Source organism: Rhipicephalus sanguineus, chromosome 7 (genome assembly GCF_013339695.2).
Source record: "Rhipicephalus sanguineus isolate Rsan-2018 chromosome 7, BIME_Rsan_1.4, whole genome shotgun sequence".
NCBI lineage: Eukaryota > Metazoa > Arthropoda > Arachnida > Ixodida > Ixodidae > Rhipicephalus > Rhipicephalus sanguineus.
The window spans coordinates 7,308,993-7,325,080 of NC_051182.1; the positions used below are offsets into that span (position 1 = coordinate 7,308,993).

General features: G+C 48.2%; 1 protein-coding gene across 1 annotated transcript in view; it reads left to right on the forward strand.

Moving 5' to 3' along the window:
• Positions 1-13,609, forward strand: part of LOC125759288 (uncharacterized) — a 220,868-nt gene extending 207,259 nt beyond the window's left edge. Inside the window, exon 8 of the mRNA XM_049417700.1 lies at positions 13,343-13,609. Within this exon, the coding sequence (XP_049273657.1) occupies positions 13,343-13,609 (267 nt within the window). The remainder of the gene's footprint in view (positions 1-13,342) is intronic.
• The last annotated feature ends 2,479 nt before the right edge of the window (positions 13,610-16,088 follow it).

Consider the following 16,088-nt stretch of genomic DNA (forward strand, 5'->3'; position numbering starts at 1 on the left):
TGGCATGTATCGCAATGCCGAATATAGGTGGCAACATCGGTTACCATATCCGGCCAATAGTATTGTGGAGACAGGAGTGACAGTGTCTTCTTCACTCCGACATGCCCGAAATGTTGATGTGCGTTCTTAAGAATGGAAGGGCGCAGTTCATGTGGCACATATATCTTCCTTAGTCCTTTTCTTTTGACGATGACTATGTTGTTTTCCAATGAATACGGTCCTCTTGGGTGCTCATTGGCGCATCGTTGAAGTTCGTCGTGTGACAGAAGTTGAACTATGGGGGCTCTGGAGAGTGTATCCGCTTCTACGTTGCTTACGCCTTTTTGATGTTTGATGTTGACTTCATACATTGACAGCATTAAAGACCACCGGAAGAGACGACCTTGAGGATTCTTAACATTCTTCAACCACTGAAGTGCAGAGTGATCCGTTACGACAGTGAATGGCTTTCCGTGAAGGTAGCAATGCCATTTATCAATGGCATCTATAATGGCAAGGCATTCTCTCTCTGTAATAGCATAGTTCATCTCATGCTTCAGTAGTTTGCGGGAATAATAGGCAATGGGATGTTCCTTGCCTTTGTCGTCAGGCTGCTTCAGCACTGCACCAATGCCTTCGGCAGACGCGTCACAGTACACAGTACATGGTATAGAAGGATCGTATATGCGAAGCACCGGTTCTTCAGTCATTCGCTCCTTCAGTTCCCGAAAGGCTTGCTCGCATGCTTCTGTCCACGACCACTTGCTGCCTTTGCAGAGTAGCTTCGTGAGGGGAAGAGCGATATCGCTGAAATGAGGGATGTACTGTCTGTAAGTGTTTACAGTGCCCAGGAAACGCTGGAGATCTTTCTCTCGTTTAGGTGTCGGAAATCTGAGTATTGCAGCCACGTTACTTTGCTTAGGTGTCACTATTCCACGTGAAATCTTGTGGCCCAAGTATTCAATGCTGGATCTTGCAAACTGGCACTTTTTTCGTTTTAGTCTTACGTTCTCGGTTTTAAGAGCTTTCAATAAAGCCTCAAGGTGTCGTATATGATCGTCAAATGTCTCCGAGTATACGACCACATCGTCAAAGTAGTTGTTAACATTAGTGAGCTGATGTTTGGCTATTATTGATTTCATGGCTCTTTCAAATGTAGCCGGAGCGTTCTTTAACCCGAACGGCATTACCAACCACTCATAATGACCATTAGCCGTGACAAACGCAGTTTTCTGAACGTCATCGGGATGCATTCGGACATGCCAGTATCCGGACGTTACATCCAACGTAGTGAAAAACTCCGCCTTTCCCAAGTGGTCAAGAATATCATCTATACGTGGAATTGGTTGATAGTCGGGTACCGTTATGGCGTTGAGCTTGCGGTAGTCAATACATAGCCGAGTACGTCCTTCGCCCTTCTTTTCCGCTAAGATCACCGGTGCGGCGTAGGGGGACAACGAAGGCCTCACAACCCCTTGCTTAATGAGGGCGTCAACTTGTTTGTTAATCTCCGCTTTGTCTGCCTGTGAACATCTGTATAGTGCTCGATGAATTGGGACAGCATTGGTAAGTGCGATCCTATGTTGCTCAGTAGTGATGCATCCAATATCTGTTTGGGATTTCGAAAAGATCTCGTCATACTTGTTTAAAAGAGAGTCGAGCACTGCAGATTCACGCTCTGATAAGTTTTCCGAAGTCAGGGTGTTCGTCAGCGGGGCTTCAATGGTTTGCTTTTCATTATGATCCGGTAGGTTCAAATTTTGATGTCCTTGCGTCACTAACTTGTTTTCCAAATTTACAGAAAGATTGAAGTACGAAGCGCTGTCTAGGCCAAGAATTAATTGCGTTCTCATGCCTCGCAGAACGTGTACATAAACTTTCTTTGTTACATTCCCAATTTGCAAGTGAATGTTTACGCGACCCAAAGTTCGAATGCTTGAAGTAACTTGCTGGACAGCGATGCTTGAGTCTCTCATCAACTGAAGTTTGAGCTGTTTGTACACATCCTCACTGATACAAGTAATGGTTGCTCCTGTATCAAGAATTGCAGTTACTGACCTTCCGTTGATGAGAGCTTTGAAGCGTATTAATGAAACTCTGGGTCGCTCTCCTCGTTTCCCGGTCTAGTCTCAATAGCGGACACGTTGCCGCGGCGCGGACATTCGTTGTGCCAGTGAAACTGCCGTGGGAAGCCAGCAGCAGAGCAATATCTACATTCGTTTTGTGGGGCACGCGGTCGAGAAGTCAACGTTGGCTGCTGCGGTTTGCTGAAGAGACGTGAAGCTCCTGATGTAGTGCCAGGATTACGAGCAAAAGAAACTCCTCTCACCCGTTTTAAGGATGTCTCGACCCGTTGAGCAGCGGCGAGCCACTCTGATGACGAGTTGAAAGACAGTCCGGCGAGCGCTAGTTCCACATCAGGAGGAACACCGTCAGTCAGTCCAGAAATGATGTGGCACTCTTTAAGGTCGGCCAAGGAGCCCAGTCGTTTTTTCTCGTCGTAGTAGTCCTTGATGGTCTGCCCTCCTTTCAGCCGGTAGTGAATGAAGAGACGGAAGGCATCTCCGTCGGTCGTAGCAAAGCGGTTTTGCATGCCGCTCTTGATATCGTCCCATGTCTCGCCTTTTCCGAAAATCTCTGTTAGGTACCACTTGAACGCTTCCCCTTCGATGTATTCGCTGAACTGACTGACCCGATCGCTGTGTGTCCACGATGCCTCGACCGCCTTCGTATCGAAAAGAAGAAGCCACTTGTCGACGGGGACGTCTTCTGGTGTTCCCTTGTACTTCGGTATGTTGAGCGGAGGCTTCGGCTTAGCCATGGCAGGTTGATGAGGTCGATCCTGTCGACTTGTGTAACGTTACAAAACAGAGACGCGTCGTGGTTCAGTTGCCATGCATTTATTCTAATGCACGCGCACTTCTTCTTCGTCGCCTTCTCCTACCATCGCCTTGTTCATACGTTACATATATATATAGAATACACACGTCGAAAAACAGAATGGTTCCTTTATGTTTCGGCCGTGGGACCGGCCTTCGTCACAATAACAGAAGTGACAGTGGTGGTAGCAGCATATAGGCGCATACGTTTCGCTTGCAATGATCACGTGAGCGCAAACATCATAAAAGCAGGTGAAACAATCAGACATGAAATATATATTGGGGCCCCGTATCACATCCTACTTACAAGCAATCAGTTCAGAAGTCACGACACGTGCACAAGGATTACAGGTGGTGCAAGCAATAAGATCTACAGCGGTCACTGGTGCAAGACACTAAGTTTCCCCGCACTCTCACTCAAACCGCCTGCGATTGTATTGAACTTAAACATGAAAAATGATTCGCGAACTTACCTGTCATGATGCGTTCGAAGCCAGACTCCAGAATCGTGGCTCTAATGTTGTCAAATGAGTGGTCCCTTGCGTTAGCATGCTTTGATAATGGGAGGTGAGGAAGTGAACAGATATGAGCCTTGTCGTTGTTAAATCGATATCGGAAGGGTGTTTCGGTTTCTCTACGTATTGAATTTTGCAGATTGAGCATTCCAGGAGGTAAACTACATTACGCGTCGCAGTTATAGCCACCATTTATTTCACGCTGAAGTTAGATGCGGTGCTGTTTGCGATAAGTGAAGTGGTCATATGGTGGCAGACTTTGCAACGAGGTTTGTTGCAAGGACGGCAGCCAGTAGGTTTATTGCGTGCGCTTTTTGACGACGTGAGTAGGTCGCGCAGATTCTGGGCTCTTCTGTACGTCACACGCGGTGGTTCTGGGAAAATTGATTTCAGTCGCTCGCTTTGTAGAAGTATGTTATGGTGCTTTCTTAAAACGGCATTTACGTGCTGCGCAGGCGCGGAAAAAGTTAGAACAAGGTTAGTGTAGGAGAAAACCGGCTTTTTATTTTTGGTGCTTAAAAGTGCTTTGCGTTCCTGGTTACTTGCCCTTTTGATGGCGTCATCTTGGAAGGGTATTTCTGTTCTGATAAAGCACTCCGAAGCTGCGCAGAATTGGAATTAAAATCAGTTTGTTGGAAGCATATTCTTTTAAAACGAAGGGCCTGGCTATAGGGTATGCTGGTTTTAGAGTGTTTGACATGGTTGCTATTGAAATGAAGGTACTGTTGAATATCACTTGGCTTTCTGTAAACTTTAGTGGCAAGCTGGCCGTCACACATTTTCACTGTTACGTCAAGAAAGTTAATAGCTTGTCCTGAGTAGGTATTAGAGAATGAAATGGACGGATGAGCGTTGTTTAAATCGTGAATGAACGATAAGAGATGGGGTTCACCGTGCTGCCAAATCATGAACATATCATCCGTGTACCTTTTGTAGTACAATGGCTTAACTGAACGGCTTGCCAGAAATTCGTTTTCGAGTATGCCCATGAAAATATTGGCATAATTAGGGCCTGTGGGTGGGCCCATCGAGGTGCCCTTAACTTGAATGGAATGAATGCCGTCAAATTCAAAGTTGTTAGATTCCAAGACGAATTTTAAAAGGGTCATCAAAGTCGTGCTGTTCATTCATATATATATATATATATATATATATATATATATATATATATATATATATATATATATATATATATATATATATATATATATATATATATATATATATATGGATAAGTTGATTTCATCTAAAAAAGGCGCCTTGAACGAGTAGAGTCGTTTATTATTTGGTGAAGGCCACGTAACGAAAGGTTGATTAATTCTGTTCCGAAGAATACTTCATGTCCACTACCTGTCATAGATCACCAGTCTACGCCAGGAGTAATAAAGTCGCCCATGATGTTGCATCCTGAAGTATTATCACTTCGCAGAAATTGATATAGTCTGTGTAAATGTTGGATACCAGAACCAGGTGGACAGAAAACGACCCGGATAATGAAGGACATATTTTCGAGGTGGACCTTACACGACAATGACTTGATGTTCAAGATGTTCAAAAAGTTCAGGTGAGACCGAAGAAATAGGGGCATGAAAGTCAAACCCTACATGACGTGCATACCGTCACGTGGCTCGTAAACGTTGAAGAAGGCAGCAGCCGGCGTGTTCAAGGCAAAATTCTTTATTTGGGTGAACCTGTGAACGGGAAACGAAAGGTCAGACTACAAGCAATACACGTTGTACACTGATAGCAACGAAGAGAGCATCGGTTGTCGATGATCTGTTCTGCGGTAAGGCGCGTCGGTATTTATACATGCGTCATCGAAGATTCTAGCGTTATTGCTGGCGCTTGCGAAAGCTCTCTAAGAAAACTTGACAGCTTGAGTCCTGCCCGTAATCTTAACAGAATGATTTCGCACAACCGTGAAGCTTGACGAATATTGCGGCGCGGTCTGTGCCGAGCGTTGCTAATAGGTTTCGTGGGTGAAATTCGAGTACATAAAAATAAAGCAAGAAACGGGCGTGGAAATGTCCCCCTCCGAAAAAGCATCGTCCCGATGCGTAAAACAGAATTTGGAAGTAAAAAAATGCATGCAACTCTAAATAACAACAAAAAAGCAGAGTCCTCAGGTTCCTCAACGCGCATAAGACGCCTTGAGACGCATGACATAAACGACTTCAGGTCATGCTCTTCACCGCTGACAGTTCGTGATGCCGTCCGGAACAACCTCGTAGTCCAGTTCACCTTTAGTTTTTCTTAAGTGCTTCTTCTTTTTGCGCTGGTAAATATATCTTAATCATGAACCCACTCCCCCAAGCAGCAGTTTTAGTAGTGCACCTAGACGTCGAAACACTTGTGTGGCCGGAAATATCGCCGAAATTTTTCACTGAGTCGACGCCGGCGTATCGGTGTTGAGATCCACACACGGTGGCCGGGTATGTATTCTATGTGGCGTCACCGAAGATTAGAGTGCCGGCTGTCGATCCTCTTGATTCTTGATACGCAGGCGGTGTAGCTGTCGAGTTTCTTCCGCACGTTGCAAATTGGCAGCGACGTCGAACTTTTCTTCGCCGGCGGTAGCTCGCAGCGTTGCGTCGAACGTGGTGGTTGCCAGGCTCCTTCCGTAGAACAACTTGTATGGCGTCCTCTGCGTCGTTTCTTGTACGGCCGTGTTGCATGCGAAGGTCACATGCGGAAGGATGGCCCCGCCACGGTGGTCTAGTGGTTATGGCGCTCAACTGCTGACCCGAAGGTCGCGGGATCGAATCCCGGGCGCTGCGGCTGCATTTCGATGGAGGCAAAAATGTCTGAGGCCCGTGTACTTAGATTTAGGTGCACGTTAAAGAACCCCAGGTGGTCGAAATTTCCGGAGCCCTCCACTACGGCGTCTCTCAATCCTATCGTGGTTTTGGGATGTTAAACCCCAGATACTATTACTATACGGAAGGATGGCATCCCACGTCTTGTGCTCGACGTGGACATATATTGCCAGCATGTCGGCGATGGCCTTAATTAGATGCTCAGTGAGGACATTCATCCGCGGGTGGTAGCCGTTGATCCGGCGGTAGCTTGTCTGGATGTATCTCAAGATCGCCTGAGTTTGCTCCAGTAAATGCTCTACCTCTGTCGGTGATGAGGATCTCTGGGGCGATATGACGCAGGACAATGTCCTCAACGAAGAACTTGGCTACCTCGGCAACACAGCCTCTAGGTAGGGCCCTTGTTTCGGAGTAGGGGGTGAGGTAGTCGGGAGCTACGACGATCCACTTGTTTCCGAAAGTCGACGTCGGGAACAGCCCCAGTAGGTCCATACCGATTTGCTGGAACGGTCCGGGAGGTGGCTCGATCGGCTCAAGAAAGCTTGCTGCTCTTGTTTATGGTGTCTTACGTTCCTGACAATCTCCGCATGTCCTTGCGTAGCGAAGCGACGTCGGCGGTAAGGCGTGGCCAGTAGTACTTCTTTTCTATCCTCGTGAGCGTGCGGGAAAAACCAAGGTGGCCAGCCGTCGAGACGTCGTGCCGGGCCGGCGGAATTTCTTGTCGCAGTTCCGAAGGCAATACGATAAGGTAGTTGTTCCGGGTCGGAGAGAAGTTCTTCTTTACGAGGACGTCATTTTGAGAGAAAAATGACGCCAATCCTCGCCTAAATACTTTGAAGACAACGGCAGCCTTGCCTTTCAAGTACTCTGCCAGACTTCTCAGTACCAGGTCGCTTCGCTGTTGTGCGGCTAAGCCGTTGGCACTTATGGGCCCTATGAATCTGTCTTCGTCGAGATCGTCATGCGGTGGCGGGTCAACTGTCGCGCGGGGCAAGCAGTCCGCATCATAGTGGTCTCGTTCGGACCACTTGTAAACGACGGTAATGACAAATTCCTGCAGTATCAGACTACACCTTGGCGAGTCACCTTGAATGATCCTTCATGCTTGCTAGCCAACACACGCCGTAGTCGCTCACAACCTTGAAAGGCCTGCCTTCTAAGTAGGGACGAAACTTTGATGTAGTTGAAGTGATGGCAAGGCACTCTTTCTCTGTCTTCGAAAAATTTGTTTCGGCCTTTGACAGCGACCGGCTAGCGTAAGCGATTACCCTTTCCCGACCTTCCATCATTTGCACAAGTACGGCGCCAAGTCCTTCACAGCTTGCGTCGGTGTGTAGTTCTGTATCTGCGTTTTCGTCGAAGTGCACGGGAATCGGTGGCGACTGCAAGCGTCGTTTCAGCTTTTGGAATGCTTCTTTGTGCGGCGTTTCTCATTTAAACTCGGCGTCGGTCTTGGTCAGCTTAGTAAGGAGCTCGGGGATGCGGGCGAATTCTTAGATAAACCGCCTGTAATAGGCGCGTATGCCGAGAAATTGATGAACAGCCTTTTTTGTCAGAGTGGCAGGAATGCAGCGATAGCGAATCTCTTTCTGCTGGTCATGGCGGACTCCGGAGTTGCTGATGACGTGTCCTAGGATGAGGAGCTCTCGTACGAGAATCCGCACTTCTCCGGTTTACTTCTTAAGCCAGTTGACCTGATTGCTTGCAGTAGTGTTCCAAGGCGTTGGAGATGTTTGCCAAAGCTGGGAGCGAAGACGACGACGTCATCCAGGTAGAAAGCACAAGTCTGCCACTTTAGTCCAGCCAGCGTCGTGTCCATAACGCGCTGGAACGTGGCAGGCGGGAGCAAAGACCAAATGGCATGACTGAATTCAAAGAGGCCGTACGCTGTTATAAAGGCAGTCTTCTCGCGGTCTCTCTCGCCGACGTCAATTTCGCCAATAGCTCGTCTTGACGTCCCTCGAAGAAAACTTTGCGTTACAGAGTCTGTCCAAGGGGTGGTCTATCCGTGAGATTGGGTATGCGTCCTTCTTCGTGATCTTGTTAATGCAACGGTAATCTACACAGAAACGCAGAGTGCCATCCGTCTTTTCCACCAAGAGCACTGGTGACACCCAAGGACTCTTCGAAGGCTGTCATTATGTCATCCTGCAGCATTTCGTCGACTTGTCGCTTTATTGGCCGCGAGATAGAGCAGAGTCGGCACCTAACGGCGAGCGGACGAAACCTTGTGGTGCGGATGACTCCTTGCATCGTCTGCTAGCCACACCGTGTTCGCATGTGTGCGTGCGTCATGCATGTCTTCGGAGGACAGCTTGTTCAGTTGTGCTGGCACAGTATCGAATGCTTGTACGTATGCCTACACATACACAAGCATTTCGCCTTCCGAGACTGTATGGACTCTAACAAGTGAGTGCATGCAGGTGTCGGTATGCCGCTATGCCTAACCATCGTACCACTTTGGAAACCACTATGCCTAACTCGTACCTAACATCGTACTACTTTGCATCGTACCAAAATCATTTCAATGTGGGTACCACTTTGTCGTTCAAGCACATCACATAGTGCATTTGGCCTCGTCCTAAAGGAAAGAAGTACTAAATATCGAGGTGTGAATGTGGAATATTAGCGACGCCTTCTCGTAAAGTGTCGGCAATATCGAAATCTTTGTGATACCGCAAACCATGAACTAGCGTCTGCAGAGGATGGTAAGCGGTAAAAAAGACCTGAAGTCACGCATTTCTACATCAATACGCGTATTCATGCAAACAGAAAAGCAGAGTGCACAAAGTTCTACTTCATCTAATTCCGCAGAACTACAGGCTCTCTTTTGTAGCATCTAGAGCAAGAAGTAAATACATAATAGGCTCAGTCGCGCAACACTATTTATATTGTGGTATTGGAGTACACAAGTGAAAACCGTAGAAATAATGCAAGAAAAAACAACGATCACAGTGCAAAACACGACTGTGACCGAGGGCCAGTACCCCATTAATTGTCAGATTGCGCTTCTCTCACACGCAATGAGAACGCCAGTCCGGCTTCGTGCATTATTGTGGCAATTCAGTGTGTATATATCATCATTAAGCTGCAGCCAAAGTGTTTTATTTGCGGACAATCGACTGAAACCGCCTACGGTGAAACGCCGCTGCGTACGTTTGTGTACGCGCCTCCGACCACCTATCCACACTAATGCGGCGACGGTGCTGCCCCCTATAGTCCGATCTCGCGGTGAATAGCTTCTCGTTCTCGCGTCGAAACCCGGTAGAAATTCCAACTGAGTGGTCGAGCATTTTCTTCCGTTATGATACGGTGCTTAGCAAGGGGCGTTTATGGGACCCGCGATGACGAGCAGAAACAGTCCTCGTATTCCTGACGAAGGCATTGGAGCTGTTGCTGTTGGTGAGCGGGAAGACTTGAGTTGTCGTCAAAGGATGGTTATGTTGCTCAGGTCGTCGTTTTACCTTCGTCAGAATCTGAAAAGGCAAACGCACAGCAGACGGGCACGATTTCTTCGATGTGTGCAATCGTCGTGCCCCTACTCAGGTGTCTGTATTCTTGGCTGCAGTTCGTTATCATCACGCTTTTTCTTCCTTCACACAGCCGTGCAATGCCTCTTGCGAGAGCATTGCTGAGAGTGTGTAAGGGGGAGAGGCCACAGCGTCTTACCCTGCCCCTTACACAGGCCCGAACATGCTAGCGCGTGCCAGCGCGTTCTGACTAGTATACAACACGTTGGTTCATCGCACGTCTACAGAATCTCGCTCCCCGACGCCATCACGTGATTGCTGAGAGAGTGTAAGGGGGAGACGCCGCAGCGTCTGACCCAGCCCCTTACACAGGCCCGAACGCGCTAGCGCCTGCCAGCACACATGGTTCCCTTCAGTGGGAGGTGAGCGGACGGTCGCCAATGAAATGACAGACACAGACCCGAGCAAAAGCTGCTTCGCATCTAAAAGGGGATTGGTCGGCACGTATGGAGCCATCGCTGAAAGGCTGCATTGCTTAGCTGTGCACGCGTGCGCGAGAGCACCCTTTACCTTCTAAATGTAGACGCGGGACCTGCTGTCCCGAAAAGGAACCTTGCCGGGAGGGAGATACTCTTTTGTCGCGTGTCCCTCCACATGGTGTTTCCGGAAGATGTCCCCTCACGTAAAGGACCTATACTGCCCGTGTGTCAGAGTTAAAAACAATGAAATGGCCATGTGCCGTGCGGGTTGGGAACCAAGACATCGCTCCGTTCTCATGAGGAAATCGCAGATTCAGGACGCATAAGACATCTATTTACACGCATTTACAAAAACGATGCTATTAGTTGGAACTTTTGTGGATTGTTTCAAAAAAACGGCCCAATGGTCGCGAGAGTGACGGCGTCTGCTTTAGGTTTAGGAGTAGCAACCACAGATAGATCTGGGCAATATATAGCATCTTGCATCTGTATTTCAGATAACTTGCGTATCAGTGTCTTGTATCGTATCCCGGTACAATCGCAAAGTATTTTCACTCAGCCCTGGCATGTTTATCTGTTCATGATACCTTTTACAAACCATGAAAGTTGCATGTTTGTAAACATCTCCAGCGACTGTTCTCTGTGTTCAACACCCTCCATAACGAATGTTGCCCGGAGGATATCGCCAAATGAAAAGTAAAAAACATTCGGCAGAAACGACGTACCGTGGTCATCGAGGTAATGCAACGCAAGCGGCGGGAAGGCGACTGTGACTTAATTTTTAACATTGAGCGAGACGTTACGAAAGGACGCTAAAGAAACACGCAACAGTCGCACATGTGTCATACAACCAGTTTTACAGTTGCGTAACGATGCCAAGAGCAACATGGGTATTATCAGACGTGGTAAGCTGATATGTAGTGCTTATACTTGTCCGTTATGATGGAACGCACGCACGCTTCACGAACCCGTGTAAACGTGTGGAAAGGGTTTGTGACAGTTCTCATGTAGATGGCGGCCAGCGCAATGTTTGTTACTGTGATTGATGGGGGCAACGCAGACCTCGCCGATTCCGCTGCTTGGCTATGCGTGTGCGGTGTCTGGCGGCCGGCGAGGTGGGATGCAGCCTACGTTAAAGTTGCGCGTCGCCGTGTTCCTATATGTTACCATGCCGTCGCACCTGCAATGAAGCCGCTTGCAGTGGACGATACATTGGAATCCCATTATTGCAGTGGGCTCATCGCTGCAGGATTCAGAAAATGCTAACACGCGAATTTGTGTAAACGGAGCGTCTTTTCCGAGGCCGTGAACGTGCGCTTGCACAGACAGTACGTTGAGAGCGGCGAGCGTGAGGTGATTGTTGTGGTAGTGGCACCGAATGAAGGTGGTAGCCAGATCCAAGACAATGTCTAAAGAACTGTTTGCTAGCCGGGTCCGGTCGCCGAGAGGCTGTGTCGACAGAGCCGATGATATGTCGGAACCTTGAGTCGCCTTTTGCGCTGGGGAGGCAATGTCCGTCGAGGCCTGGTAGCCCTGGAAAGTGCCATGTCGACCAACTGCAGTGGATGGTGGTTATCGCATCAGAAGACTACGTGGCCCTTTGTGACTTATCTACAGTCATGGCATTTGGCTCCACAAGGGGAAATTGTGCCCTCTTGCACGAGATATTTTTTTTTCTGGCAGAACGTGAGCTCAGGCATGTTGGTATTCCATCTTAACACCTATAGCACACTGAAGGGACAGGAACACAGATGTGACGACACACAGTGGTAGCTCAGTATCCGCGTCGTTACCTCTTGTGTTCCTATCCCTTCTGTGCGCTATAGGCGTTAGGATATTTTTCTGGTGTATGTTGTGGTTGTGGTGGCTCGCATTCCCACGGGCACTCATTTCAATTCTATTGAGAGTGTGCGGTAGTGATATGCTTCGTCCTGGCTGGGACAACAATGCCTACCGTGGATGTTAAAAATAGCCAGTTATATTTTCTCATAGCCAGTTAGTATAGCCGTATAGCGTCAGGGCACTTAGCGGCGGCTTCTTCGCGTGTCGCAAAGCGGCTTTCAGTCAATCTGACGTCATCATGTGTGAGCGTGAGGCCGTCGCCCAGCCTCATATGAAATGATGAGAACACTGCGTCATTCTGGCTGACCATATGGACGAGTGGATGGCACGCGGGTGTCTTCCAGGGGTGTTATGTGTTCAGCTCTCTCATTTGCCTTGCGTTTCACTGTGTATGTTCGCCTTTATTGTGTTGATTGAGACTGAATTGCATGTGGCAACATGAACTGTAGTATGCGGGTATGTGTCACACGTGACTGAGGGAAAGGATCTTATGACGTACGCGACAGGCGTTTTGCATTGTTCATGTCACGACCAGTGAATCGTGTGTCATACACTGACCATCTGCTATGCCAATTTTCGTATATTACAAGTTATGGAGACGACCAGGAGAGCGCTGATGCGTAGGCGGATAGACAGACAGACAGACAGACAGACAGACAGACAGACAGACAGACAGACAGACAGACAGACAGACAGACAGATAGATAGATAGATAGATAGATAGATAGATAGATAGATAGATAGATAGATAGATAGATAGATAGATAGATAGATAGATAGATAGATAGATAGATAGATAGATAGATAGATAGATAGATAGAAACGGCCAAAGTGCCTGAGGTTCGCTAAGAAATGCTTCGCATTTAAAAGTTCCTAAAACGTATAGCGAACATACTCTGCGCGGAAGTGCTGGCTCTCTCACTCTTTATACTGTCTCAGAAGATGAGGGTTGCAACGTGGACTTGTTGGTTGCTCATATGAAAGCCTTTTGGTGTAGCGCGAAAGGAAACACGGACACGAGAAGGCACATAGGAACACCACACAGCGCTACTAGCAACAACATGCTTATTTTCAAGAACCAGACCGCGTATATACCATCAAAATCAGGCCGACAGCTGAACACGTGGGACGGCGAAGGCCCGTTCGGCACGCTGAGCGGTAGAGTAATACCAGCTCTTTTCTAGATCGAAGTAGAGGTACCTGATGCATTACCACTAAATTGCTGGCTGAGCACATGTCGTGTCTCTTCTTGGTCTGGCTTTTCTTCGCGTTGCGTTTTTTTACTTCAATGCAAAGCTGGTATGCGCAATATCACAAGCAGGGACACAGTAAGACCTTCTGCTCGACAATGGTCTATCGCAGGTGTACGACGGACCGACGGAGGACTCCCCCCTGATCGCGACACTATGCGGCCGTGGCCGTCTCAAATCAAATATTGTCGCCACGGGATCGGACATGCTGGTGACATTCGCCAGCTCGGCGGCGGGCCCTCTTCTCAACACCGGGTTCCACTTCAAGGCGGATGCAGTGTTCGATGCTGGAGATGGGGAGCACGTCCAGCTTCGCAATGGCACCTGCATCATTGAGAAGAAATTAAGCGTACCAGCTGTATTTGCAAGCCCCAGGTAACAAGGTTCCCGCATTGGGAGCCGATACGCTACTAAACAATTTCTTCTTTTAGGAGCTGGCTCGCCAGGTTCTTAAGCTGGGGCAAAGTCCCGCGCCGTCAGCGTAACCTTAGTTTCAGAGGCGACCGCTACAGGCGCAGCTCGCGCGAAAGAGAAATCTTCTTCCTCTTGTTCTTCGAGCGACTTGATGATGATAATAACGCAGGCAAAACCACATATAGCACAGCCAACTGTAGCATGCAGTGTTCGCTCCACTTCGGCAGTGCGCTTCGATACTAATAACATGAACCAAGAAGACAACGCGGCGCAGCGCAGGGCTCGCAAGGCAGCAGCAGCGCGGGCTCGCCACTCAGAGCCTGCCATGAGAGCTCGCGAGGCCGCAGAGAGACGTGAGCGTCGTGCGCGCCCCGAGATACAATCCCGCGAAGCCGAAGCAGCGCGGAAGCGATGGCAAGAGAACCTCGAAGAGGTACGGGAAGCAGCGGGCAAGCGCCGAAAGCGGTCGCTACCTGAAGTTGGTGGCGCCGACGCGCGTTTCAAGCGCGATTTCCTCGACCACACGTTCCGCCACAGCTGCAAGGTCGGCGACCGCTTGTAGCTCGACAACAACTTCACCACAATCGCTACAATAACAACGTGTCACGTCTTTATATGACAGTACAGGAATCGGACGGAGAATTCACGGTTTAACCGATTATCTCCGAGCCTGCTCCTCAATCATCATTCACTTCGTGGATATGGCGTGGTTTTATTGGTTGGTGTGTTTTGCAGCTTTCGAATAACGCGTCCGATGCTCTATCACGTGAGCTACGGCGGCGGTCATCCTCCCGTCCACTTCATCGTATATATCTGTGTGTGCACTTAAATCTGGATTTGTTAATCCGCGGCGCTCGCAGCGATGACGGCGAGGGTGGAACACACTTTTAAATGCGAAGCATTTCTTAGCAAACATCTGCGGCTTTGACCGTGTTTACCTATACACCTATCTGTCTAGCCGCCCACGACTTTGGGCTCTCCTGGCTGTTTCGTTATGGGATGTATCCCAAAACTGCTATGGCATCACACAACTTTATGAAAAACATAAACGACAGGTCAAAACATGATAATCATGATATGCATATCATGAAAGGCATGATATATACTTCACGGTCTTGGTGCTCTTGCATCTTTTTCCTTAACTTGATATATACCAAAATTGGTATGGCGTGGAAAGAGTGCATGACGAACGTATGTGACAGGCCTTAACATGGAAATCATGACCCTCACGTCATGTACAGCATGATTTACATGAGAAGGTCTCGCGGCTGTCGCAGCCGTTTACCTAGTGCAATAACGCAAAATAACGCGACACAGGCAAGAAAGACGATACAGGCGCTAACTTTCAACTGACGTTTATTTTTTCGGAAACACACATATACACACAAACAAGCATTTCGTCATGCGCCTTGGCTCCATCCAAAAGCAAACCAAAAAAATTCTCACTTTTCCACTCACAGCCCTGAGACTGGCAAATCTATTTCTTTATCCGACAGCGATAAAGATGGGGGCTTATGCACTTATCTCCTACTGTGCAATGAAAAACGCTTCGGCTACCTCTCTATCTGTATGATCGCCGTTCTGCAATAATATGGTCGTGTCATCAAGCAGTGGGTACATTTGCATTCTGCGCAGTGAAGGGACAGGTGGCTACTTGGCCTGCATTTCAAGGAAGAATCGTGTTAACGAAGTCGAACATTCACGCAACGTCCAGATTCTCCGATATACGTGCGACCACATGACATTGGTAATTGGTAAACCCCCCCCCCCCCCCCCCACCACCACCACCCTTCTTATTGCATTCTACAAACTTCATGGTATGGCACATGTCACATTTTCTACCCAACTTAGCACTACTTTGTAGTACATACGTTCAACCGCGGGGCACACACGGCTAAGTTTGCTTTTAGCGGAACATATTAACTTCACATTGTATTTCTGCCAGTATTGTTAGGCGATGGGAGAAGCTATGGGCATATTATGAATGACAGCCATTTTCATCTTTTCTGGTTCACATGATTTTCTGATTCAGATGGCGATTTAAAATATTTCACTGCTCTCTCGCACGTTGCGAGCACTGACGAGGACGGGAAACCTGCTTGCTTCAATCGAACAACCTGGCCTTCAAGACTCTCACTCATCAAGTGCTGGCGCGTCTTCGACAGTGCAGACTTAAAACAGGCAAAAGCAATGCTGTTCTTAACAAGTTTTGTGTGAGAGGAGCAGAAATTCAAACGAGGTCTTTCAGATCTTGATGCATATATGTAAACATAGGTCAGCATCAAAAGATAACGTCAAGTCTCAAAACTGCAGTGTGTTACCCGTTAGGCAGTTCACATGTAAAATTCAAACCATCCCATGCTTCTTGAAGCGGATAGAACTGTAGCTTTCAAGTTGTCAACCTGCGAACAAGTGCCAAGAACGTCCAACGAACGGAATATCCT